Source organism: Cygnus olor, chromosome 18 (assembly GCF_009769625.2).
Source record: "Cygnus olor isolate bCygOlo1 chromosome 18, bCygOlo1.pri.v2, whole genome shotgun sequence".
In the NCBI taxonomy this organism is placed as follows: Eukaryota; Metazoa; Chordata; class Aves; order Anseriformes; family Anatidae; genus Cygnus; species Cygnus olor.
This window is the reverse complement of record NC_049186.1, coordinates 10,185,064-10,210,008: the sequence shown is the minus strand read 5'-3', so window position 1 is coordinate 10,210,008 and position 24,945 is coordinate 10,185,064. Positions and strand designations below refer to the sequence as shown.

Below are 24,945 nucleotides of genomic sequence, written 5' to 3'. Positions count from 1 at the left end.
CTTATAACCTGCACCCCATTATGTACAGTTTTTGCTATTAAAGACTTAAAGACTTAGGACTTTCACAACGAATCCAACAAAAGAGATCTCTAACCTTTATTTTCTCGAGCCCCACCCCAACCCCAGCTGACTCAAAAGCAGCCTGACTGCAGATCAATAGTGCTGCATTTGAGGTTTCAGCAGTTTTCAGAAATTCCCGTAATAAGCACAGAAGCAATTCACAGAGATGGTTTAGTCAAAGAGACGTCTCTCTCACCAGGAAATCTGCACTGAAGAGCACCACAGCCCTCTCCCCCCAAAATGGCAATACTCAGAACTCTACATGAAAGCAGCAGATGATGGAGACGGTACACTCATGCCATGAATGCATCCAGCCCTAGTTAACGTGTTCAGCTCATCCAAAATTGTATCGATTGTTAGAGCGGTAAAAGCTGAGCCAAGCCTCGTGTCCAGACATTAAATTTGTTCAGTTTCTTTCACTAGCCTCAGAGGTGAAAATAATCCCGGTTCCTTCTCAACTTCCATGTTTCTACAAATTAATTTCTCTCATTGTTCACTGCTCCCCGTGCTTCCTAACGGGGGCTCCTCTTTCAGGCATGCCTCAGTCAACAGAAAAGGATCAAACTTCTACGCATTCATAGCAGTAACTTGTTTATTCAAGGAACCGAATTTAAAAAAAACACAGATTTTCCCTATTTTACATTAACATTTCAGTAACTCCCCTGGTATCTCCTATGTCTGGGGGGAAAATTTGTTTCCCAGTTGCCATTCCTCTGCTCTAACACTTGATATACCGCTCTTTGTTTAGGGAGCAATTTTATTAGCAGTGTTTCAGGAATTTACAATAAGCATATACAATAACACACCCTTTTATAAGGGTGCTGAGGTACTTAGAGAAACGCATCAGTATAAGCAGCAGTACTTTTACTTACCAAACTGCAAGCCTCGATCAAAATATTTGAAAATGTGCTAACAGAAAACATTTTCTGAAGAGAAATGTTTCCTTTTTCTAAGTGTTAATTATGGACAAAGTTATGTTAAAACCAGCACAAACTGGCACTCCTTCCCAAACAAAGCAGCCCCCATTTATGCCCACAAAAGCATTATTGCTGCCTTGTGGTACAACCAGATCCAATAACTGATCCATGTTAAACTCATCCCCCCACGAAGGGAGGGCAAACTGCTTTAAAATTGCACTGCTGCCAGTGGAAGCATTAACGAAACAGCAGCCTTATAAGGGGCTAATGCAGATACCTTATGTCAAGGTCAGACATTTTAGGGTCTCCTAGCTTCTTTCTCTCCAGTTCAACCCGTAGAATAGTCAGCTCAGTTCTGATCTGTCCATTTTCAAGATAAAACTTAAGCGTATTAGGATCAGTCTCAGCATTTTTTTTCTACTGACCTGGAGAGTTTCAGATAGAGACTACATTTGCTTTTATAGGGGTAACAAAACAATTCTTTTCTCCACCAATGCACGTCACAAATGCGTCACTGCTCATCCTACCTCTGCTGAGAGCACTATCCTATTTCCTCTTTTCAGCACTTCCTATGTGCAGCTCAAGTTGTGTTTGCCTTTTTTCAGAGCAATCAGAAATGCACCACGCAGTGTAGAAGTGAAACCTCTCTTGCATTCGGTCACATGGCCGAGTGTCTGTCCTCAAAAAAGAAGGGTTTAAGTCGTGACTCAAAAGGCAATGTTTTGTAAAACCTTTTGGTAGAAGAGCTGAGTTTGGATTCAGAACAGCTGGATGCAATTTGGTGGAGGGGGCTCTGTGTGAAGCTCCAGAAGAACCAAGCAAGGGAGGAGTCGCACACAGTTATTTCATGAGGGGCATTTTTATCTTGTGTAACGGCACTAACAGCGAAAGGTGAAAAAGTTTAAGAAGGGTTTTTAACCCAACAATATCCCTTTAATCTGTTATCCCCTATTTCCCGAGTAATCCAATTAAAGCACAATTCTCCAAACCTGGTTAACAAATGGAGGTAGACGGAGCACGTCCACCTGGGCGCCTGCACTACAGCCACCCCGCAGCATCTGCGGGCTGCCGGACACCCAGGCACGCGGGAACTTCGGCTGCCAAACCCCAACAGCTGCGCGTGGAACGAGGGAGGTAAGCCGAGCCACGTGCGCCTGAGTCAACAGCCAACTTCTCGAAGGCGGCCCTGGCATAATTGTTTTTCTTGCACCAAATCTGGTGTTGCACTGCCCTGCAAAGCGCTTCACTGACTTACAAAACGCGCAGCTTGGCGCTGCTCCGATCAGTCGAGTATTTCTGCGATCTCAGATGTAACGTGCTATCCCAAACAACCCGGCGAAGCCACGACCGAGCACTATGCAGAACTCAACCCACACGCTGTATGCCACAAACTGTTCCAGTTTTGAATCGTCTTCATATGAAGCAGAAAATCCAATTTCGTTTTTCTTAGCTAGATATCCCTCCCCACTCCTGAAGGGATCTAATTGCCAGCTTCCTAATAACGTTCCCTTACACGTATGAACATTCACTACAGCTTCTAGGCGAGAGCAGAGACAACTTTCCATTAAAACCTACCGAACTGCAGTCGCTTCCACGTACAGCACTCGGTTGTGACATTTCCAGCTAATTCTGAAAGACTGCTCAAAAAGCAGATCGGGCCGTATTCCGTTATCAGCTGAAAATACCAAAAAACTGAGTAGCTTTAGGTTGTACCAAGTGATATTCTGTTTGTGCAACCCAGCAGCAAAACCCAGGGGTCTGTTGAGATGCTCTCCCACGATTAAAACCCCAGCCACACACAGCATTTATACTGTGTATGCCACAGAGCCTCAGGACCAGCTCAGGACCATTCTGAATGTGAAGCAAACAGAAGCCTGCTGCAGCCTCCTCCTGAGATCAGAGCCAGGTGAACAAATGCAATAAACGGCATATGGGACACAGCATCTGCAAACCCGGAACATCCGATAAAGACGCTTATGTTTGCCAGAACCTGAACGGAAACCAATGCATGAACACAAATTAGGATACACTATCCACGAGATCAGGTGCGCTTTCTTTCTTCAAAGACCTTTTTACTCCCTCCCTCGGTATTTACAAATCCAAACTCCTCTTCTAAAAAATTTACTCCAGGAAAGACACCGATACTTTGTGACAGATTTTCAAAATGTCATTGATGAAACAACTCTCCCAGGTCACAACACACCCCCACAGGCCTAGCAGAAGTCATCTGAAAAGAGGCACTGCCCGAGACGAAACAGCCACCTCCCAATTACTATTTACACTCCGGGAAGCATCTATATAAACTCTCGATGTTTTGCACACAACACAGACTGGAACCAGACTGTAAACATTTGCTCCCCTCTCAGTGCACTGACCCACTGGCTCCATGACTTCATGCGTTTGCAACTCCAAGTGCATTTCATCTAACGCTGAAGCAGGAGCGAGTCTGCAAGTCTGCCATCCATCATGTAGAGAGAGCTGTGCTCGCTTCCAAGTTGAACGGGACTGGTGAAGGCTCCAAAAAACACGAGAAATATTTGGCATGTGGAAACACATCAGCACTAAAACTGGTCACGTTGAACTTTAAGATGCTTGAAAAGCATCTGATTGCATACTCTGTAAACTAAATCATAACATTTTAAAAGCAGGACCCTAAACTAGACACTGATGCATGCACTGAAGTATCCCTAGGATTCAGTTTTACAGCACACATTTGGTTTCTATTTCAGCCTCATGAGAAATCCAGGCGACCAAATGCTTTCTATTTCCTCCCTCTGCCCCAATTAGCAGAATCCATTTCAATTACGTTCTGGTACTTCTGTTTGCAAACAGCGCTAAAGCAGCAGAATTAAGCATTTATAACATACAAATATATCAGCTCTTGTTACAAGCTATCTGATAAGATTCAGCGATAAATTTACTATGTCTTGTGAAAGATCTACAAGTACCATTACATGAACGTTAATTTCTTTAAGAAATAGCAAAGCTGTGTCCAAAGCACTCAAAATAGCAAAGTCAAGTCCTGAAGGCTGCCAAAACAGGAGCAGCATCCAAGAGGCTGCAAACGTTTTGCAGGATTTAGGGTATCATACTAGCAATTAACCTACTAAAGCCACTGTGCAACCGTTCCACGCCGTTTTGTAGCAGGCCTCTGGATCACAGAAGGCAGCAGCGCACTGCTCCTTCCTTCCCTGCAGTTTCTGCATCCTCTCTGTTCGGTCACCAGTGGGTGATCAAACACCACCACGCGTCCAGTGAGCAGTGCTCTAGGCAGCCTGCTGAGACTGCAGTCGGTTTTTAAAAATCATTTCTCCGGCATCATTAAACGTGGGATAAAGACACAAACTCACACGATTATGCTTTCCCGTACCTCTCACCAGAAAGAGAATTTGTGGCCTTTCCAGCTCCTTGGTTAAGTCAAGGAGGAGGTGCAAGACACTCTAGCTACTGGAGAGACTCTGAAGTACTGGGCAGAAATTTAAGGCACGAATGCCTGACGGAGAAGCGTGCAGCACGGTACAGTGAATTAAGCGCTGTAGAAGGCAGCTCACTGCCTATTGTGGTCCACATTTTTTCTTCTCTGAAATCGTTAAAGTTGTCAGGCTAAAATCATCGGGTGACAATAAATTCAGGTTGTTTCCTGTATTTAAAATTCCATAACCTTTCAGTCATACTACCTGATGCTTATTGTTGATGTAGACACGCATGTGGAGAAGATACTAGAAATTACTTAGGACCCTCTTTAGCTGCTGACAGTCTCCAGCTTCTTTATTCACCATTTAAATTTGTCCCATGGAGCAACTTTGGTTGTAGAGAACAAGGACAAGCTCTCGGTCACCAGGATTATTCAATTTAGACCAAACACTTTTAATGTTTGAGGTTGCCAGGTTAACTAAGGTTGTGTTTTACAACCAATCTCTTCATCCTTAACATATTATAAACAAAAGCTTCATATTCCAGAGCAGAACAAGATACCCCTCGGTACTTGGTCACAATTACAGCTCAGCGTTCCGACAGGAGGGCAGGCTCTGCACCATCTGAACTTCTCAGTCGATTTGTGGTAAATTCAGGTACTTCAAAACCAAAGTGTCAGTAGACACAAGGCTGGTATGGAGAATTAGGGTGACACGGAACGTATTTTACTTCTTACACTAGTATAGTTATTCTATTGCTTTTCTTACGTAGTCAGGTCAGCTGTACTTAACGTTTTCTCACATTTTCTTAAGCAACTTCCTCAGCTACCACCAGCAGAAGTTTCCTACCATTTCGCTGCTTCTGCATAAGACTACGGCATCAACAGCAAACATTTCAATAGCACTCATCACAAACTGAAGTTCAGGTCAATGCAGACAGCCTAAACAGGCATCCGAATGCAACCCAAGTATCACGTGCTCAGTGAGAGCAGACTTACCAGCCTCCAAGGCTGAAATCTCATTACAGTAAACTCAAATTAGGGAACGGCAGCACAAATCAACACTGCCCCTGGCACTGCACCTTAATCCTAGAGGATCCCGTATTTGCATATGAAAAAGATCGCTCCATATTCTTTGCCTCAGGTGCAAGATTAATTTCACCTATATAGATGGAACGTCACAGCTGCTCTCATACCGCATGTTTTGCCAGCATGCAGATTTGCTGACAGCTATGAATACTGGGACTTTGTAGTGTAGATTGGGCTTATGTTTAGTAATTCATTTCTACATGGCCAAAGAACAAGTCGTAGCCATTGCTATATTGAAATTTTGTGAAACAGTGAAATATACAGTGCTACAGGTACTAACATGTCGTGTACTGCAGGTTAGTTAATAAGGAAACCAGCTCTGAACCAGTGTTTGTACCGAGGTCTCACATTAGCCTTCGGGCAGCAGGAGCAGCTGAAGCTCATCTAGCACATTTGCACCCATTTAAAAGAAATTGCCGAGAACTGGTTTACCCATTCAAGTCGTGAAAGGCTGAGAAAGTCTCTTCCTGTGAACTCTTTAGAGGTTGCTGACACGTACAGCGTGTTCAGAACAGCACTTTCATTTTACCTTTACTGTTGCTTTTAATCAAGGCTCATTTATAGAGATCTAGAGTTTTGCAGAAAGAACGTCACCTTCTGGTCTTCTGCAACAAAATATTTAGAAAACTAAGGCACACGATCAACATTGCCTAGGCCGTTCAAGCCTGAATTTGCATAACAGCCCAGCACTGTGCTCTCAAACTATTGTGGAAGGCAGCATTTTAAAAGCAGTTGTTGCCCATAAGCAGGTATCTGGATCGAGTTTAAATTGAGAAATGTAGCACAGTAGCCCCCAGAAAGTTGCTGGCATTCTTGGTTGGAAGCCAACTCAACGTGCTTCTGTCTCATGTGTGTACTGGGATAACACGTTCACATCAAGAGAGCCCTCACTGAAAAAAAAAATCAGTTTTAAGTACAGATATCACTCTGGATTAATAATAATTTTTATATTGTTTGTATATATACACACACGGTTGGAGTAGCTGCACATTCTGCACCAAACGCCTTGGCAGCGTGCAGCATAACAACCACAGTCACCACTCTGCAAGCGGAGGCAAAGGCCGTATCAAAATAACTCTTAAACTTGAAAAAAACGCTACCGTGGGCACAAGCAAATCTACTTCCTATGCGTTCAGGAAAGAAAACTGATGGAGATGTTCATCAGTAGAATGAGACCAGCCTGCCGCACAAATCAACTGGTACTACGAGACCACTCCAAGTACTTCAGTGCCTTGCTGCTGCAAACTTCGCAGGCAGGAAAGGAAGAACGGCAGAAGGGGAAGCAGGCAGCCCCAGAAGCAGCCGTTCAAGGCACAGTAACTCAGAGGTCCGGACAGAAATCCTAATCCCAATTTGGAAAATGAAGAAAATTAGCGTTTGTGTGAAATTAATGTTAAAGCTCATTTGAAAGTAATTGAGCTCAATTAAAATATTACGGCCAATCCCCATTACCCAGAGCACTAGTACACATGTTGGAGGGTTCCTGGCCAAAAAGCAAGAAGAAGGAAGCTCAAGCCTCCTTATTGTTTGACTCTAGCATTAATCTCTATAAAGAGCCTTATTAATACGAATCAGCATGATCTTGTCACCAGGGCAAGAAAAACAGCAAAACAGCAAAGACTCCGAGCCTCTCCCGAGAATCTGAATGACTCATTTTTTAAGTAGAAATTTGTAAAACGTTTTTCTTTCCATAGTTATAGCAACATCTTTGTTAATCTTTGGTAAATCCGATTCATATGTAAGGAAAGACCAAAAGACAGCAAGCAGCTCTAACTTTTCCAAGGGTTTTAAGGAGCTATGCTCACCGTACACATGCCATCCTGTGACGGGACGTTTGGCAGGCCAGGGAAAAAGGGGAAAATAATTCATATTTCAACACCGACAAAGCAGCAGCAGGCTTGTGGTTTTTTTTCCCACCACTAAAATTTAAGCAACATTCAGCGTAATCACTATGTTTTATTTAAATACAGTAACTCTCAATTATATGATTAAGTCAATGCATGTGTTTACAGAAACACTGGGGGAGTGGATCTCATGCCTGTAATGAAGATTCTTACATCAGTCTAGGAAACTTTCTGACAGTTTATGCACTCAAGCACATCCTAAATAGAAAAGCCACCTATACACTTCAAGCAGAAACAGTCCTAGAACCAGGAGGAGATCTGGGAAAGGGAGGGGAGAAAAACAAACAAAAAAAGACATCTCTGCCCCCAGCTTGGTGGTCTGGGGAGGTTGCAGAGGATGAATACCGGGAGGAATATTTACACGTGCCAGAGGGCACAAGCTGCTGAAAAGCTTTGGAAGTTCTGTGTCACAAGTACGGCGTAGAAGACACCGAGGAAGCGCAGATAACACACCCTGCCTTTTTCCAGGTTCTACACCAGTGACTTCAGAGCTGCTGAGGCACTGACCTCACAACTGTTTCCTAAGACGTGCGTCCACACTTGAGAAAGAGGAAGATGCCAACCTGGGGCAGCCCAGTCAGCCATCAAACCACCGGCCTCCTCAGGATCACTACTCTATAAGCAGGCACGGATCTGTTGCCCACGGACCTGAAAGAATGGCAAATATCGCTAATGCTTTGCAGTGGCCATTTGAGGGCTGACTCTATCCATAAATGAAAATTTATGGAAATTTAATGCTCTCTTACATACAACAGCCCCATCGATACTCAGAGACAGAAGCCAGAAGAGCCCCAAAAGAGTAAGATGAAATACAATCTTCCAGTAAACCGAACAATACTCTCCGACAATGCTACAGAGAAGCTGCAGCAAAACTAGCAGTAGAACTTCAAGCTGAACACGCCTTTTCCTGTCTTCTATAATCTGATCAAGCACTAGCAGACATGTCACAAAAGTAAACAGGGCCCAGAAGTAAATGCATATCCAGTCGTCCTTGCTGTACCCGTGTCTGCACTTCTATGCAAATGCTGACAGAATCAAGTGTCATCGCTGCCCCCTTGCACTGAAGGGTCACGGCGCTTATAAAAATCGGTGTGATCTGCAAGTAGGGCAAGTATAGCATGTACCTGAAGATTGCATCCCTCTTTTCCAGCCTCAGAGAAGCAGAAGACTCAGGGAGACTGTTTCAAAACCCTTCTTTGTTAGTGACTCTAGCAGCAAGCCTCAGGAACTGCAGGTTCACGGCGAACTGAGGTGAGAGGCTGCGCACAGCAGCGCTCGTACACAGGAGCCCTGTCCTCGGTGTTACAGAAGCGCAGCGCCAGAGCAAGACGCTTCCTCAGCTGCCAACGCCTCGAAGCAAATCTCGATGAGAGCAGCAAATCTTTACAGCCACAGAACTCTGAGTACCTCCTGAGTATAAACGTAACAGCTAGGAAAAAGCTCTAGTTAAGTCCCGAGACAGCCTTTACAGTCTAAAAAAAATAAATGGTTTTCTTCCTCATCCATACGAATATATATGCTGCTTCCCACCTCCTCTAAACAAAGTGACACAAATTTCACTCCAGCATTCATCAGCTTTCTGACCAACTGCAATACTGACTGGGTTTGTGCTGAAATTAACCACTGGTCTGCACATTACAGAATTAAGATAATAGATACAGTTATACAAGTCCCTTCATGAGATTTTTATTTTTTAAATTGGAAATGAACTTGCAATGGGAAATCCGAAATGTTAATTGGATGACAAAGCATTAGGGTGATACAGACCAACTCCATCAATAATCCACGTTTGCTATCTGATGCAAGGCCATAGGAGATGAAGCAGACGAAGAGAAAGCTTGAGGATGCCCAAAATCCCAAGCATAACTGCAGAACCTGTCTAAGCTACGGATCCAAAATAACCTGCAGGTACCCATGTTAGTACCTGAATGGCTTTGGTTTGTAATAAAGTTTGAGGGATCGTTACACTGCCCAACTGAGAAGTACTGAAGTTGTGTATGTTGCACCATAAGCTGTCATTAGCTCTTTCCAGTTTTGAAGCATTACACGAGGGCGAACTCACGAGTTTTCACAAACGCTGCTGTGCTACTGGGCAGAAGGCCCCTATTTTTACACTGAGGGAACCAGACGATATTCTATTCGCATGACCACTCAAGTTACCAAAATGAGGAAGGACACTCTAGTGAACTAGGCATGGAAATGCTGATTTCTAATTCCATTAAAATACAACCGCATTCTGTTTTTCCCCCTCATGCTGCTATAAAAAGCCTACGTTGTTTCTTCAGGCTCCTAGAATCATGTCTGGCACTATGAACGGAAGACGGACTAAAACGAAACAGAAGCAAGAACAGCTCCATGATCTCTCACAGACACCTTTAAATTTTAGCTTATAAATGCAGAAACTTTAATCTTAGCCTCTCTTTTTCTGTACTTCCTATCTGTTCCAAGTACAAATGGCTCCTAGAGCAGCACTGTTACTTCCTTTTCTCCTGGATTTCAATGTAAATTTGTTTCACTCCTTATCCATCACCGCTCTGTTCTTCATTTGCACACTTCTACCTTTGCCCCAAACTGTCTTATTCCCATCGTAAACAGCACTTTCTCAGCATTCCTGCCCGTGCCCTCATAATAGGAACCATGTTTTCAGCACAGTGTCAAACTCAGTCCAGTGGAAAAAAAGCTCAGCTCGCTCAGTCTGAAGTTAGAGTAGATGCAGGCGAATAATTCTCTTCTAGCATGCTCAGTCCCAGCACTGTTTTTTTTTTTTTTCAACACTCTTCCCTCTCTCCTAAATATATAATTATACTATTGCTGATCTCTCTCCTTTCATTTTTTGCTGCATGCAGTTGAACTGGATGTAGAACAGTATTTGTCTTTTACTCCCCATATTCCAACACCAAACATTTTCAGTCTTTTAAGCCTTACTTCGAAATTTGGTTCTCAATACAACTGGTCTGCGTGTCTTCCAATTTCCTCCACCCTACCTCCTGGCTCGGGGAACACCCATAACTCCCTCCTCCACCACGGGTGTCCTCCCTCCATACCACGACGTGTACCCGAACTCTGAACACGTTTCTATAAAGTCTGCCAGCAGATATGGCAAGAACGTGCACTGCTTTCAGGAGTTTCTGTCCTTCCGTTACGCACGTGGAGCTCCCTCATAACTCATGTTTAAGCTTACTGGGGCAAAACTGAGACTTGGTGCTCAGGCATCACTTTATCACTCTGCTTGTGCTCAGTACAATGACATCATTCAGCTTTTTTTTTTTTTTTTTCTTTTTTCCTCATGTTTCTAACTTGGCATAAATACATTGGGCTGAGATTTTGAAAGGATTTAGGAAATAAAGCAATGTAAGTATAAATAAAGCAGTTATCTGATCTGTAAAATCTAGTATTAGGACAATACTCAACTACGCATAACACTTCAAGAAGTACTTTAAATTCTGTCCCAGAATGATATAGAGAGAGAGTAGATAATATTATACAGATTTAGGGGCTACCAAAAACATAGCAATCTTTTTTTTCCCCTTTAGTAGATTCAGAAGAAAACCTCTTCAGCTCCTACTCAAAGTGAAACTCTGCACATGGTTCAGTTATGGAAAGAACCTACTTGTCAGAAACTCAAGATGACAGCAGCAGCAGCGAAGGAAAAGGGAGCTACTCAGCCTGAAGTCACAAAGCGTGCCTAGTAAAGACGAAACGATTTTACTTAACGGATTTTAAAACGGCTTGCTCCAGCACAGCAGTTACGTCACTAGAAGTCACATCTGCACCAGAAGAGGATCTTGAATACAGCAGAGCGGTTCGTTACCCCTTTCTGATCACTTTGAATGCAAAATGCAAGCGTCAGGTCTCCCTAGGAACCTATTTACACAGCACAGTACCAGGCCGGGCAGGGGATAGGCTACTCGAGCACCTGCCATGCAGCACGCTCTGGAAGACGTTCCAGGATTAGGGCAATACATATTTATAAAGAGTATTTACACAACCTCTTTAAGACAGCCTACAATTACACAATCGTTCATAATAGCTCAACGGGAGACATCATCAGCTATTGTTCAGATTCACCCTAACACAAAGGTTATTTTTAAGACATAAAAACACAAAGCCACTTAGGTTTAAGAGACCTACATGAACAGATTTAATCTATTTTAAGGTTCTCAACCTGCAACCCCACCCCTAAGAAACCGTATGCCATTGGCATTTTACTACAGAAGCCTACAAAACAAACAGCAAATTAACTTAAGTCTTCATTTCCTTTTGCACCATTAGCATGGAAATCGAGCGAAGGGACTTTAGCTGTCACAAACAGTTAGAGCTCCAACTCAAGAATCACGACATTCCCTTTTCCTTCCCAATCCTACTGTTGAATTGTACATTTCATCTTCAGCTGAGAACTTTCATATAACAAAAATCTCATTACATGAGAATTAACATAGACATTTTAAATTAAACAGGAAGTATAGAGGGAATGTTTGCTAGATTGCTCAAATTGGAATAGAGAAGGGAGTGGTTTCTAAATTCTTCTCATTAACCCATGCATACCTTTTCCTAAAAATCACATTGCTATCAAGTCTTCCTTTATCGCAAGCTACGATTTTTAATCTTTATTTTTTTAAGTTAATGCACCAGTTAGCACAAGGTAGAAAAATCATACAGTAAAAACACTAGACAGGTCCTAGCTTTGTGGCAGAACATAAAAAGCACTCTATGCCTGAGCTTTCTCACATATTAAATGAGGACAATTATGTCGGGAGCTCTACATTAATCTTGGTTTTGGAAAACAAGGAGGGGGGAAGAAGCTAAGCATCTGTCTGCAACACCAGTGTAACAGTCTGCCATCCAAAATGCTCAACACCCGTAAGGAGGCCGCTTGGGAATCAATTTTTTCTGTTTCACTGAAAAGCAAAATAGGAACAAGACATCGTACACACCCAACTGAAAACTCCAAAAAGCAAATCTTACCAGCTGGAATTCTCTGCGCCGGTCGTACGCGTGCTGGATACCGCTGTCTGCCCAGAGAGCTCTTATGGCCGGGAGGTACTGTAAAAAAACTGCCGTCTCCACCATCCCTTGCACCACTGTGACCGACCGGGTATCAAAAGCCATCATCGTATCTCCATTGCTCTGGTTCGCAGGATCTCCCCAAGGGATATGAAGTTTCTCTCTGGCATCTACGAGGACTCTCACACCTTTAACACCATGAAAGAGCATCGCAATTAGAATTTCTCAGTGTCTAATGTTTCACTAACCTACAAGTCTGCAAGGATTCAAACAATACCCTCACTCTGTACAATCGAGGCTCAGTAAGACTATGTGCCCAGCAGAAAACAAGAAAGGTTCTGAAAAATTGATTTTAAGTACTACATTTCCAGGTAATATTAAAACTCAGAGAGTTACTACCAGAAAAACACGGCCTTATTAAATGGTGTAACATCCAAACTACAAGTTTAACTCCTGCAGAAGTACAGTTTTTAAATTACTAAATCCCCAATCTATGTTACTACGTAAATAGCTTTTACAGATATTCCTACTTTCCTCTGATCTCCAAAACCATTTTACTGCCATTATATTTACCTGTCAGAAATACAAGACACAGGAAACATGTTTAAAAGCTTATTTCAGAATACGTTAAAGCATCTAATGGCTTATTTTAAGGTTGCCTAGTCCTTGTATTCTTATTAACTTTGTATATAGTTATAACTCATTGTAGAGAGTTGTCACTGCCTTTAATATTTTCACAGATACGTAGATTACACTTACTAAAGTCACAGCGCTTTCTGAACTGTATGTTTTACCACTTAAGAGCAGAATGAATTGCTTTACATAAAGATTTTCCCACAGTTATTGTAGTTTCAAAAAAAAAAAAAGTAAATACTCGTAGGAGAAACTGATTATTTTAATCTTGCCTTACACAGGTCTTAGAAGAAAAAAAGACCACTGTGTTGACACTGATAAATTAAATGAAATAAATTCTACTATTAGATTTACTAGTGGCAAAAAATAATCCAGGAAGAATAAGCAACTGTAAAGGTATGGGGGAAGGTATAAGTAAGATATACTGACAGATGGCTGTATAACAACATGCCCCTTCAACACCAAAGTACTTTTTCAATTCCATTCTATGATTTTTGTATCTGTCAAAAGCAACGATTTCAGCAAAAGACGACCTGCAGTTCCTACATGTATACTCTTGCGCAGTAAGAATTACATTATTAATAGACTATAACCTCATCCACTTTCCCGCTTGCGATTTTCACTACCTTGCTATTTTTGATTTTTTTGGACTTGATTTGTAAACAGCTTTATAAGTCAACTCCCTGAGAACTGGTGGGATTTAGGAGCCCCACTGAAGAGCGGGGCTGATGTCTGTAGTTTGCTGCCTCAAGAAACTTGGTTAAGAGTTTGTCCCAGCATTACCCAGCTCCAACTCCAAATCTGACGAGCAAAGGCAGTGATTTGGGAAGCAGAAGCGGGGCAGATGAAGGAGGGTGACAGCAGCGAAATTTGGAGCCCGCTCCCAGCCGTGTACGGGGGCTCTGGCCACGCACCCCAGGGCGGCTGCCGGGCGAGGTCCCAGCCGGGGGCAGCCCTTCTCCCACCGCCACGAGGGGCTGAGCCACCTTCCCCCTCCACCACGGGCCCCATCCCACCCTCACACCCTACCAGGTGAGCCTTTTCCCCGTCCGCTCCCGGCCACGAGAGCTCACCCCGCGCCCCGGGGGCCACCGGCCCCGGCCAGGACGAGCCCTGTGAGGGGCCAGGACCGGCGGCCCCCCGCTGCGGGGCCGGGGCAACCACCGGGCGGCCCCAAACCCGGCCCCAGCACCCCACAGCCGGCCCCGGCCCCTCCCGGAGCCCCTCAGGGCGGCGACCCAGGGCCGGGGGGTGCCCCGGGGAGGGGGTCCAAGCACGCACCCTTGATCACGTTGCTGTAGATGGTGGCACGGAACTCCTCGCGGGCCGCCCGGTCCCAGTCCTGCCCGTGGATGATCCGCATCTGCTTGAGGAAGGTGGACTTGCCGCTCTCGCCCGCGCCCAGCAGCAGGATCTTGACGAGGCGCTTCACGTAGGTCTTCTCGCGGTTGAGGCACTTGTCGATCTCCTTGGACTTGCGCTGCTGCTCGGCCTCGCCGCTGGTGAGGAGGCAGCCGGGGAAGCAGCCCGACAGCACGGAGCGGGACGGCAGGAAGTCCGCCATCTTAGCGAGCACTGCCAGCCAGGGGAGCGGCCGCCCGGCCCGGCCCGCACCAGCCCGCCCTCCGCAGCGCGCATGCGCCCCCCGCCCCGCCTCACGTGACCGCCGCCGCCGCCGCCACCGCCCCGGCAGCCCGGCGGCCGTCCCGTGCCCGCCCTCAGGGGGGAGCCCCGCCCGGCCGCGGAGCCTGACAGGAAATGGCGGGAAGCGGCCCCATGGCGGCTGCGAGGGGCTGAGGGGAGCCCGGGGAGCGGCCCCCGGCGTGGTCAGCCCTCGGTCATAAGGGGCAGGGGGAAGCTTGGTTAGCGAAGGGGCGTTTGTTCTTGACGCAGAATTAAAATGGTTTTGTAATAAAACGGTCTGAACGGCTCGGGTGGTTTTGTGGAGATGGCCTCAACAGCTCGGTGCGCGCTGCTCGGATCCTCTGAGGAGAGCTTTGCTGTGCTGCCGGGCCGTGGAACCAGGCTGAATGAACACTGCTTCTGGCCTTGAGTGGGGCTTGGCCCTTTGAACATATTTAATAGTGAAGTTTTCCTAAAAGTTAATGGGCCTTCATGTGATGGGTAGAGCAAGTAATATACTGAGGGCACGCAAGGATTGAAAATCCCGCTCCTCGTGTGATCCATCCCTCAGCACAATTACTCTGCCAATCAATTTGAAAAAATTAGCCTACAAACACACTGTCATGTAAACCAACATAGTGAGAGGTGACACAACACTGCCAACACGGGATTACACTGACAAGATGTGGTCCATGGGATAACTGGCAAAAACGTAGTTCTCTTTTGTATTACTTTGATTATTAACACAAATTTTCAGAACTATTCAGACAAGTCTTATGTCATACATGTTGGTCAAAACAGCAGATCTGGGCTCTCAAGTAACTGCACAGTGACACGCTGGTTATGTTCTGTAGGCATAAGGCGTGAGGTAAAATATGACTGAAAAGCAAGCACTTGTAACGTGCTATATCATACCTCAGGTGCAAGGACACATAGCCACATCGAGCTGCACTTCTGACGTGGCTGGTCATAGAAATATGCTGCAGAAATCACATACAAACATACGCAAAGGTGACATTAAATGTTTTTTTCATCTCTCCTTACATCTCAAATGTGATACCCGCTGATCTTTTCTGTCAGTGTGTTTCTGCTTTTTCTAACGATAATCCTAAATTAGAAAATAGGAAGAAAGGACAGAGGAAACTGAGCTGAATTTAACTCAAGGAAATATCACTGTGCCTTTACTGGAAGGGTCTCCTTCCATATGGCTTTACAAAACAAAACAAAACATTTCTTATAGGAGGGCAGGATGTGGTATAAAATTCATATAGTCATCTAATAAGCACATCCTGGTAGTTTTAGTACAGACATGGAAGACACTAATTCTTGAGCTCTTGTCCAAGTTTTAAAAACTGGTGATCTCTGCCAGCCTGACACAGCTGTCTTATCCCACCTTCTGAAACACAGAGCACTCCTGAGTTTCTACAATTCCTCTTGGATTTAAGTAGTTTTCAGTGAATGAAAATCCCACCAAATGTTTCTAATTTTGTGCTTCTTGTCTGCAAAGTGAAACAAGTAACACTCGTGCTTTCCTTTGAAAAATGTTTAATGTTCTTTCGAAGAGAAAATGAACATTTATTTCATCCTAGTGAAGGAGAGAGTTAAAGAAGCCAACAACAAAACACACAGACAGTATTGGTTGCCTCCTTTTGGAGAAGCGAATTAACACCTACCAGTGAAGTATAACAACAAAAAAATGTAGAAAGCAGTAGATGCAGTTTAGGAAAAATCAAAGTTATGCAGCAGAAAAGGTAGCTGACAGCCAAGCTTGTGCAAGGATGCCATAATGAGTCCTTCTCTTCCAGGCCGTCAGCAAAATGCGCCTAAGACCTAGGCTGCAACAATAATGGGGGAAAGAATGAAGAGTAATAGCTATTTTCTGGTGTCTTTCAACAGCAAAACCACCTTCCTAACCCAGGATATCCCTCAGCAGAGGTCAGAGCTGCTTCAGGACTGACAGGTGTCTCCTAGGTCTACCTGTGCTTCCTTCAAGGCTGCTTTGGTCTCTCATCAGCTCTCCCTGGCAGTCTCATTTTTGCCCTTTTCCTTCCTCTTTTCCCTCCTTTCACTTCACTCTCCCCATCCACTTGCCTTCCCAGTGACTTGCTGGAGCCTCTCCCTCCGGCCGCCCGCAGCCAGCTGCCCCGCGCAGCCGTGGCGCTCCAGGCAGCTGCTTCCTGCTGGCCCTCCCTGGGCAGGTCCCTGTCACTGCTGCTGGCTGCCACCCCACTCTCAAATTTGTCACCTCATTCTCCAGTACTCGCATTCCCCGTTTCCAGCTGTCCAAGTCTCCTAAGTGCTGGGCCATCCGTGGCCTCCCCTCAGTGCTGCCATCACTCCTCTCCCTTTCACGTTCCCAGCAGCTGCCAAGCCCTTCAAAGCCTCCTAGGTGCACCATTCCCAATCTCTTGGCAAACCAGCGTGGCCCTCAGCGTGCTGCAGAGAGGGAAGGGCTATTCCTGCTCTCAGGATGACAGATTTCCGTGGAGAGGAGACTGAATGTTATCCAGCTCAGCAGGGGAAGCCAAACAGCTCAGTCCTGCATCAGGTGTGAGCGAGCCCAGCTGCATCCTCTCTCCCAAGCAGCCAAGTTTCATCTCCAAGGCAGGGTGCACAAGGTTTTTCTGTTTTCCTTTTTTCCTTCTTCTTTGACGCTTCGTATCTTAGCATTCCTGTCCCTGGAAAGTCCAGGAGTGATGGGAAATAAATGCTTGCTGCCCGTTCCTGCTCACAGCTCTTCCCATGTGGCATCTAAGGAAGCCTCTCATTTTGAGTGCTTGTGCCCTACCAGACAGGACAATGGGCTCCGGAGATACTGCTTAAACTATTGCCTTATTGGGAGACCTGAGATTAAGTCATGCCTCTCTCTCTGCCAAGTTTGCACTCTTTTTTTTTGATAAACTGCTTTGAAATCTTCCTGGAAGGAACTGCGTACCGAAATTCAGCCTGAGCTCGACACGCTTGCAGGGCCATTCTCATTGATTCATTTACGTTACTCCTTCCTTCCCCTCACCGCCGTCCCCAGTTTCCTTAGATAGAAAGGTAGTTACTCACCACATGCCTTTTGTGTTGCATGATTAACTTCTGATGTGTGAAGAAGGGGCAACCACGTAGGAAATGTGATCTTTAAAACAGGGGGGATTCCACCTGCAGCGCTTTCCACAAGAGAAAGCAACAAGAATTGTCGTCTTAGCTGTGAACACGTCTGGTGAGAGTGAAAGTTACTGACAGGGACTTCACAAGGAGAACCAGAAAACAACGTTTAATTCTGATCAGACCTTGCCCTGTGCGGAACAGGTCAGGAATAACACAGGGAACCAGAAATTAGTGGGAAGGCAGGGAGCCCGCAAGGCTTCTGCCAGCCCTCTCTCTGCTGCTCTGCCCCGCTGTCCAAGCCCATTGCTTTCCTGACTCACAAATTCACACAAATAACTTCAGGACTGTATCAGGGACCGTAAAAGTCTGTTTGTTCTCCACAAGTGAGGGTTTTGTCATTAAAGCCCAGGACTGTCTGCCCTTTACAAGCTTGTATAATCAGATTGAGGTGCCTCGTGCTTCACGTGGCAAATCTGCCATGGCGCATTAAGTGCTGGGTAATTCACCTGAGCAGCAGGTGAAGCGCGGCTCATCTCTGATCTTCTCTGCGTTGGCTGGTTTGTCATTTACAGATGTTATCATCGCTGAACTTATATCGGGTGTTTTTGTAACAAAGACACGAGGTAGCTTTGTAACAGACAGAGACATGCTCATAAGTTTTATTTTAGCTTGTCAGAGAAGGATAGAAATTGAAAAAAATCCAAACCTGGGCTACGAGGAGGGTGTCAGGGCGGAACAGCAGGGTCTAACATTGCCAGGAGCTTTGGAGCTTGGCAAGGTTAGAGCTCACACCTCAGCTTGAGCTCTTTCCAGATAATTCTCCTGGATCTCCTGCAAGGAAGTTTTGTTTTTCTGAATTCATGTGTAGCCCCAGTTTTCAAAAATGTTTCTCCTAAATAAGACACCTAGATGCCTCAATGGCACATTTAAAGGCAGCATTTTGGGGTGAAATGGCTGGTTTTGCCCCTCTGCATGGGGTGCGTGCAGTTGGTGGTAATTGATCCTTTATTTAGGCCAGTGTTTGCGTCTCACCTGGGGTACTTCTGGCTCCTGCCACAACACAGGAGGGGAGCACCAAGAGCTGTTCAGAAAAAACGTCTGTAGTTTATAAAGAGTTTTCCCAGTTGGCTTACAAAACCAAGAAATTGACCTACATCTATCTGAGTGCCATTTACCCTGATATCATGTCCAGGAGTTACAGACATCCTATTCTCCCGCCAGTATCTGTCTCACTTTCGTTAGCTACCACCTTCAAAATGCCTGCACGTTTTCACTGTTTTTTCCCTTTCCTCGTTTGACTCTACTTGTAATTCCCTCTCTCCTGCTGTTTGCCTACAGAACAGTCTGTGCTACCAGAGTTTCTGATACCTTGGCAGTTTCGGAGGGCCACTAGGATCTGAGCTTTGTTTTGAGAAACTCAACACTTGAATTACGAGACACTGCAGGTGTGTGCAGAGCTCTCCTCCTGCTCCTTCTGGCAGTCAGCTGATGCCCTGAAGCATGAGGTAGGCTAACTTTGATACGAGCGTGTGGAATGACAGAGGTTACTCATCGTCATTAAATCAGCTAGCAGCACAGACCACAGGACGGTGGAAAAGCCTCTGGAAAGTAAGGAGTGTCTGTGATCCAGCGGCTGCTGTGACTCATGCGGGGATTTCACATGGGAATGACTCCAAGCAGACACAGGAGAGAAGCCTTCCAAAGCACTGGCTTGTTCAGACACTATGAAAGAACAGAGATGAAGATAAAACTTCCACGAGGGCAGCAGAGCAACGTGGAACGCAGCCTGTGCCTTCAGGGTGTCGGTATGATTGGAGGAAGCTCTGTTCGGAGCCAACGGGCTTTCCTGAAGCGTGTGAGCACAGATTGTCATGTCGGAGCTGTCACAAACACCGTGGTGGGGCAGGCACTGTGATTACACGTGTGGGGTGTGTGGATGCCCCCTGCCTGGCTTGGAAAGGGATCTGTAGTGTGCGGACGTACACATGCAGCACCTACAGGCGCGCGATGACAAAAGGCACCGTGCCCACACGGCTGGCAGGAGGCCCAGGGAATGCCCACCCCGAGCCCTGGCACCATCAGCTGCGGCGTGAGGGGGTCCCGGCCCTCTGCGCTGCGGGGCAGCGGGAGGGAATTCCGCCCTTCTCCGAGCGACCCCACTAAACCCAGCTCGCAGTTTCCAGCGCTGCCCTTTGGGTCCCGTTCCCCCACCCACCGGCGCGAGACGGCTGCCTCGCGAGGAAGCGCCCCGTAACCCTGCGGGCTTCCTCCGGGCGCCGTTACTCACCCTTTCCCCACACGACAAATCCGCCGAGGCCCCAAAACCACGCAGCCGGGCAGGGCAGGGCAGGGCCGGTGACGTTCAGGGAGCGGGTGCCTGAGGCCGTGCCTACGGCTGGCACACACGAGGCCCCGCCACAGCACCCTGGGCGCGGCTGCCCCTGCTTTACCCCTACCAGGAGCGTTTTGGGGAGGGTTTCTCGCCCATTCTGCGGTGTGAGCGGTGCGTGGGGGCTCTGCAGGGAGCCTGCTGGCGACACGTCCCTGCCTGGCCCCCAGAGCCCCTCAGGAGCAGCCCCCGGCCCCCGCAGCCCCAGCGCCCAGCGCCCCGACCCCAAGGCAGAATCCAACCCTGCCCAGGCCACGCCCACCCGCGCCCAGGCCACGCCCACCCGCGCCCAGGCCACGCCCCCCACCCGCTCCCCACTAGCGCCCCGAGGCGGCAGCCGCGCCGCCCCTCGCCTTCATGCAAATGAGCTCGGGGGGCGGCGGGCGCTGATTGGCTACGACGCGCGGCGGCGGCTCCGCCCCCGAGGGGGCCGGGTGGCGGTGGCGGGGGCGGCGGGCAGGTGCTGCCCGGCGGGCACGGCTCGGCTCGGCTCGGCTCGGCTCGGCTCGGCTCGGCAGCGCACCATGACCGTCACACGGCTGGACCAGGGGCAGCGCTACCGGCCGCGGATGGCCTTCCTGAAAAAGGTGAGGTCACAGCCTGGGTGTCAGCACTGGGGGCACACCGGGCTCACAGCATGCCGTGCCGTGCCGTGCCGTGCCATACCATGCCATGCCGTGCCATGCCATGCCGTGCCATGCCATACTCCGGGCAGCACTGTATGATGCTTCTGGCAGGGGTCCCCCTGTCCGCACCGTGCCCCAGCCATCCGAGCATCCTGCCAGGCTGCGGCTCCCTGGAGCCTTCTGGGGGCCGTGGGGTCCCGTCCCCATCCCCAGGGCTGTGACGTGCTGCAGAGCCACCTGGAGCCCTGCTGGCACCTGCCCGGGTTGGGGTTAGGGAGCTGGGGACGACCTGTTCAGAAGTCGCAGGGAAAAGAAATCTGTAATTTTTATTTATTTACTTATTTCGAATTGCTTCAGGTGAATTATTGTGACAATTTTTCTCCCTCTCTTATGTTTTTCACCAACGACCCTAAAAACCGTGTCATTCCCTCAGGGAAATCCCATCACACGCGGTGCCAGGCCGCCCGGTTCCGCTCCGGGTTACGGCCTGCGGTGCGTGCGTTCCCAGCCCTTCCAGCTGATGGCTGCTTCCAGGGGATGTATCCTGGCCAACTGCTCGCTCCCTGCCTCTTTCCGCTTTTTCATTTTCAGAAACAAGCGTATTTGTGACCAGAAACAGTTGAAAGAGTGGGAAGACGCATGCCCACGCTTTTGGATGCGATGTGTAATCTTGTAAAGCATTCAGTATTTTTTTTCTGTAGCATTCATTCAGAAGTGTAACCGGTTTTAGTGCAGCTGATATCTGCCGAGGTTTTGAAAAGCAGAGTGTTAAGCTAGCTTCCCTCCCGCCCGCCTCTCCTGCCCGTGGCTTATCTTGTTGAGCGGAATTAGCTGGATTCCCGGTGACGAGCACAGCCAGCCAGTCGCTGCTCGAATCGTAGTTAGCTCTCCTGCAACGCCCACGACCTAAGGAGGTGGGGAGGTTCTGGGGGAAAAGGGGGGAAAATTGAGGCTGTTCAGTGCTCAGGTGAGAGCCTGGCACGACCAGCCCCGTACTCCTCTTACTGGAGGAAGTAAGGAGGATATTTTCTTTGGGGCTGCGTCTTTCGAGGTAAATTTGGCTGGGGAGCCCTGCCAAAGGAAATACGCTGGGCCAAATTCTGCACTGAGTAACACCCTGCGGGGTTTCACGCGGGAGCGCAGAGGAGAAGCTGTGTGCCTCAGGAAAACCTCCCGCAGCTGTGCTTTGGCTGCTCCGTGGGGGTGTAGCCGTCCTTGCAAAGCGCTCGGAGTTCCTCAGGTGGGAAGATCTGTTACAATACAGCACGTCGCTGTGCGGAGCGTGTGCAGCTCACGCTGAGCAGCGGGGGATTCGAGTAGTTACTGCTCTGCGAGTGCAAGAGCTGCTAGCACCTGGAAGGGGAGCTCCTGGATGGTCAGCAGGCCAGCTTCGGCTCTCACCTCTGCTTTCCTTCCTCCGCTGTTTCTTCCAGACCTCAGGGAAGCTGTGGATGGAGCCTCAGCTCTTACACTGCCTGTGCTGACGGCCACGTCCCCGGGGCACAGCCCTGCCACCCCGCGGACCTTTAGTGGCTGTCCCCGGTGGGAGCCGAGTGCCTGGCACGCCTCCAGCGAGCACCCTGCGGGCTTAGAGCCTCGAGGAGCTAAAATCCTAGAGAGAAGCTTTGTCAATTGCTTAAGTCTGTGCTCGCGCTTCGCCACCGGCTGGCGCAGATGCCGTAGCCGTGGTTTGTGCCAGCAGCACGGAGGGAGTTCCTGCGGTGCTGGGCGCCCGCGGGTCCGCGGTGCCCTTGCAGCCACGGTGTGCCTCCGGCAGGCCGCTTGCGGCCGGATCAGTCCCGTGGTCGGACAGGGGAAATCAGAAAGGGGTTTGCTCTGGGGGTGGGCAGCGCCGTGTGCCTGCTGTGGGGCTGCTCTGCGGGCCTCGAGCTGGGCGTAGAGCTCGGTCTTCGTGTCCGACCCCCAGGGGAATCAAAGAGCCCCCCAAGGCTCTGCGACGCTCACCACGAAATGCCCGTGACTAATGCTTAGGCTGATTTATTGTATATTTTTTTTTCTAAACTGCCTTGAACAGTGGCAAGAAAGTCCCTCGGGACAGGGAGGAAGCCCCCAAAGCGCACATTTCGGCCACAGGCACCTGAGGCCAGATGCTGGGATGGGACTTTGCCTCGGGACGAGCTGGCGGTGCCCGCGCCCGTCCCCGCAGCGAGGAGCTGGCCCTGCAGCGGGGCCGCGCTCGCCGGCAGCTGGTGGGCTGTGTGTTTTTCCTTGCTGTGCTCCATGAGCTGCATCGTGACTCAGAGCTCGTGGGTAGGGCTGATGGATGCCGTTTTCCTCTGCCTCTTCCTTGCTCCGGTCCCTGGCGGCCGGCGGCTCCTCCTGACCTGCGGGCGGGCAGGGGCTGCTCCCGGGCCCGCAGCGGGGCCAGGGGCTTCGCAGCCCGGCACCCTCATCCCACAGAGACTCGCCAGCTTCTCTTCATCTGCCTGGATGTTTCCAGAGCGGTATTAGTGCCGGAGTTGTGTTGTCACTGGAAGGAGCTCTTCAGGGGGCTCCCGTTTACATGAGGCCCCGTATGCTGCTGGAGCTGAGCTGACAGCTCCCGGGAGGAAACCTGCCAGCCCCGTGGCCGGTGCGATGCCACGTCTGTCTTGTCGTGTCCCCACAGATGAGGTGGGCAGAGGTGAGCCCGTTCCTCGTTCCCCACAGTCTCCTAGGGACAAGAAGCTCGTGCCTTGGTGAGGCAGTGCGCGCAGCTGTTGTTTGGTTTGGGTTTGCTTCCTCGTGGCTTTAATTAGCAGTGGGGTTGGTGGCCCGATGAGGAAGGGCAGAGCGCGGGGACAGGGCCAGCGACAGCCCTCCTTTCCCCATTTACAGCCGTACTTCCTTAGGGTGTGGGGTTGCTGTGCGCTGGGTGGGGTGGGAACAGGCCTCCGTCCCTCAGCTTCGGCTAAGAAAAAGCAGGAAGCTTTAGCTGGTTAACAAGGGACTTTTCTTTTGTTTTCCTGATCATCTCTGAATGCGCAAAGCAGGACTGTCGTAAACAGAAAAAACTAATCGAGTTAGCCTTCCGAGGCTGGAGTAACAACGCAAGTCTGTGCTGCTACCTGGGGAATAGGGCAGGGAGGGTTTTTGTGGGGTTTTTTTGCAGGTGGTGCGAGGCACTGAGGGGGACCGGAGCTGGGCACGCGGTCACGGTGGAGAAGGCCGCAGGTGTTTAATTCCAGCACCGGGAGCGGGCACTCCGCTCGGAGCTGGAGCCTGCTGGAAAATTCGTCTTCTTTCCATCCGAAGCAAAGATGCCTCTGCCCGGGCTCATGCTGTCCCCAGTGCTCCCTCCCACGGGAACGCCCTCACCATGGAGCCCCAGCAGTCTCCCATCAGCTGCCGGTGAGCACCTCGCAGGGAGGCCCCTCGCCATCCCCGGGGCTCCTGAAAGGTTTTCCTTACTACTGGCGAGTTGAAGAGTGTTGCTCTGCGCTTAACAACCCCGGTGACTTGCGATCAGTTGGGAGACAGTTTTCCTGTTTTCTTCTCTGCGGCTTTTGGGGTGAAGCCGCCTCCGTGCAGATGCTCCGGTTGATCTGGCGGGAGACCTCGGCGGGGTTTGTGACTTGCGGTGGCTCGGTGCTTGAGGCGAGCTTGCTCCAGAGCCTGGCTCCTCTCGTGCTTGTGCTGATATTTACCTCTCTGCACATCCCCACCCATCGACCAAAGGCAGGAAGTGGCTTCTCGCTGTACAGAATTCAAACCAGACAGTGCTTCCCTGGCCGAAAGCATGACAAAATGGGTGACAGCCCTTAGCAAAGCAAGTAAATAGCCTCGCTGCGTTTTAGCCAGCCCTCCTGGCCTCCCGCTGGCGGGCTGGTGCTGAGAGCAGCTCCTGATCTCCTGCAACCTGCAATAAGCTGGGGGTTCCCCTGGGAGAAGGGGAAGAGGCACGCTGAGTTTCGATCAGCCGAGCGCGTGGTTTGCAGCCCGAGCAGCAGGCACCCCCCCAGCAGCTCCCTGGTTCCTCTCACTTGTTTCCTTCCAATGTATGTTATTTCTCCAGCGATGAGAGGGAGCCCAGCAGGGAACCAACGTGACAGCGGTCTGGAGTTCTTCGCTCATTACTGGACGAGAACGTGCTGTGCTGGGAGGCTCCTGGGGGTTTCCGAGCCAACTCCTCGCTCCCGGTTCGTGAAGACCCATCTCTCGAACCCAAAGCCAACGGACCTGCCCGATGTGC

At 48.9% G+C, this 24,945-nt stretch overlaps 2 protein-coding genes and 1 long non-coding RNA gene across 4 annotated transcripts in view; 1 reads left to right on the top strand and 2 right to left on the bottom strand.

Moving 5' to 3' along the window:
* The window catches only part of GNA13 (G protein subunit alpha 13), a 29,892-nt gene extending 15,209 nt beyond the window's left edge, over positions 1–14,683 (bottom strand). The window contains exons 1-2 of the mRNA XM_040530631.1: positions 14,301–14,683; positions 12,348–12,574 (exon numbers count right to left, since the gene is read on the bottom strand). Of these exons, the coding sequence (XP_040386565.1) occupies positions 12,348–12,574; positions 14,301–14,583 (510 nt within the window). The 5' untranslated portion in view covers positions 14,584–14,683. The remainder of the gene's footprint in view (positions 1–12,347; positions 12,575–14,300) is intronic.
* Positions 14,684–14,718: 35 nt separating this feature from the next.
* On the bottom strand, positions 14,719–20,474 carry LOC121056837. Its single transcript, XR_005813529.1, has 3 exons — positions 20,026–20,474; positions 17,697–19,460; positions 14,719–16,477 (listed from the first exon to the last, which is right to left on the bottom strand). It is a non-coding gene; the product is annotated as an uncharacterized LOC121056837 (long non-coding RNA).
* An 81-nt stretch (positions 20,475–20,555) lies between these two features.
* The window catches only part of LOC121056836 (regulator of G-protein signaling 9-like), a 34,945-nt gene continuing 30,555 nt past the window's right edge, over positions 20,556–24,945 (top strand). The window contains exon 1 of one of the 2 annotated variants that reach the window (XR_005813528.1): positions 20,556–20,714. Coding sequence is in view for 1 of the 2 variants with exons in the window: in XM_040530188.1 (XP_040386122.1) it covers positions 20,652–20,714 (63 nt within the window). In the remaining variant the exon portion in view is untranslated. The remainder of the gene's footprint in view (positions 20,715–24,945) is intronic. The other variant, XM_040530188.1, reaches the window with a different exon arrangement.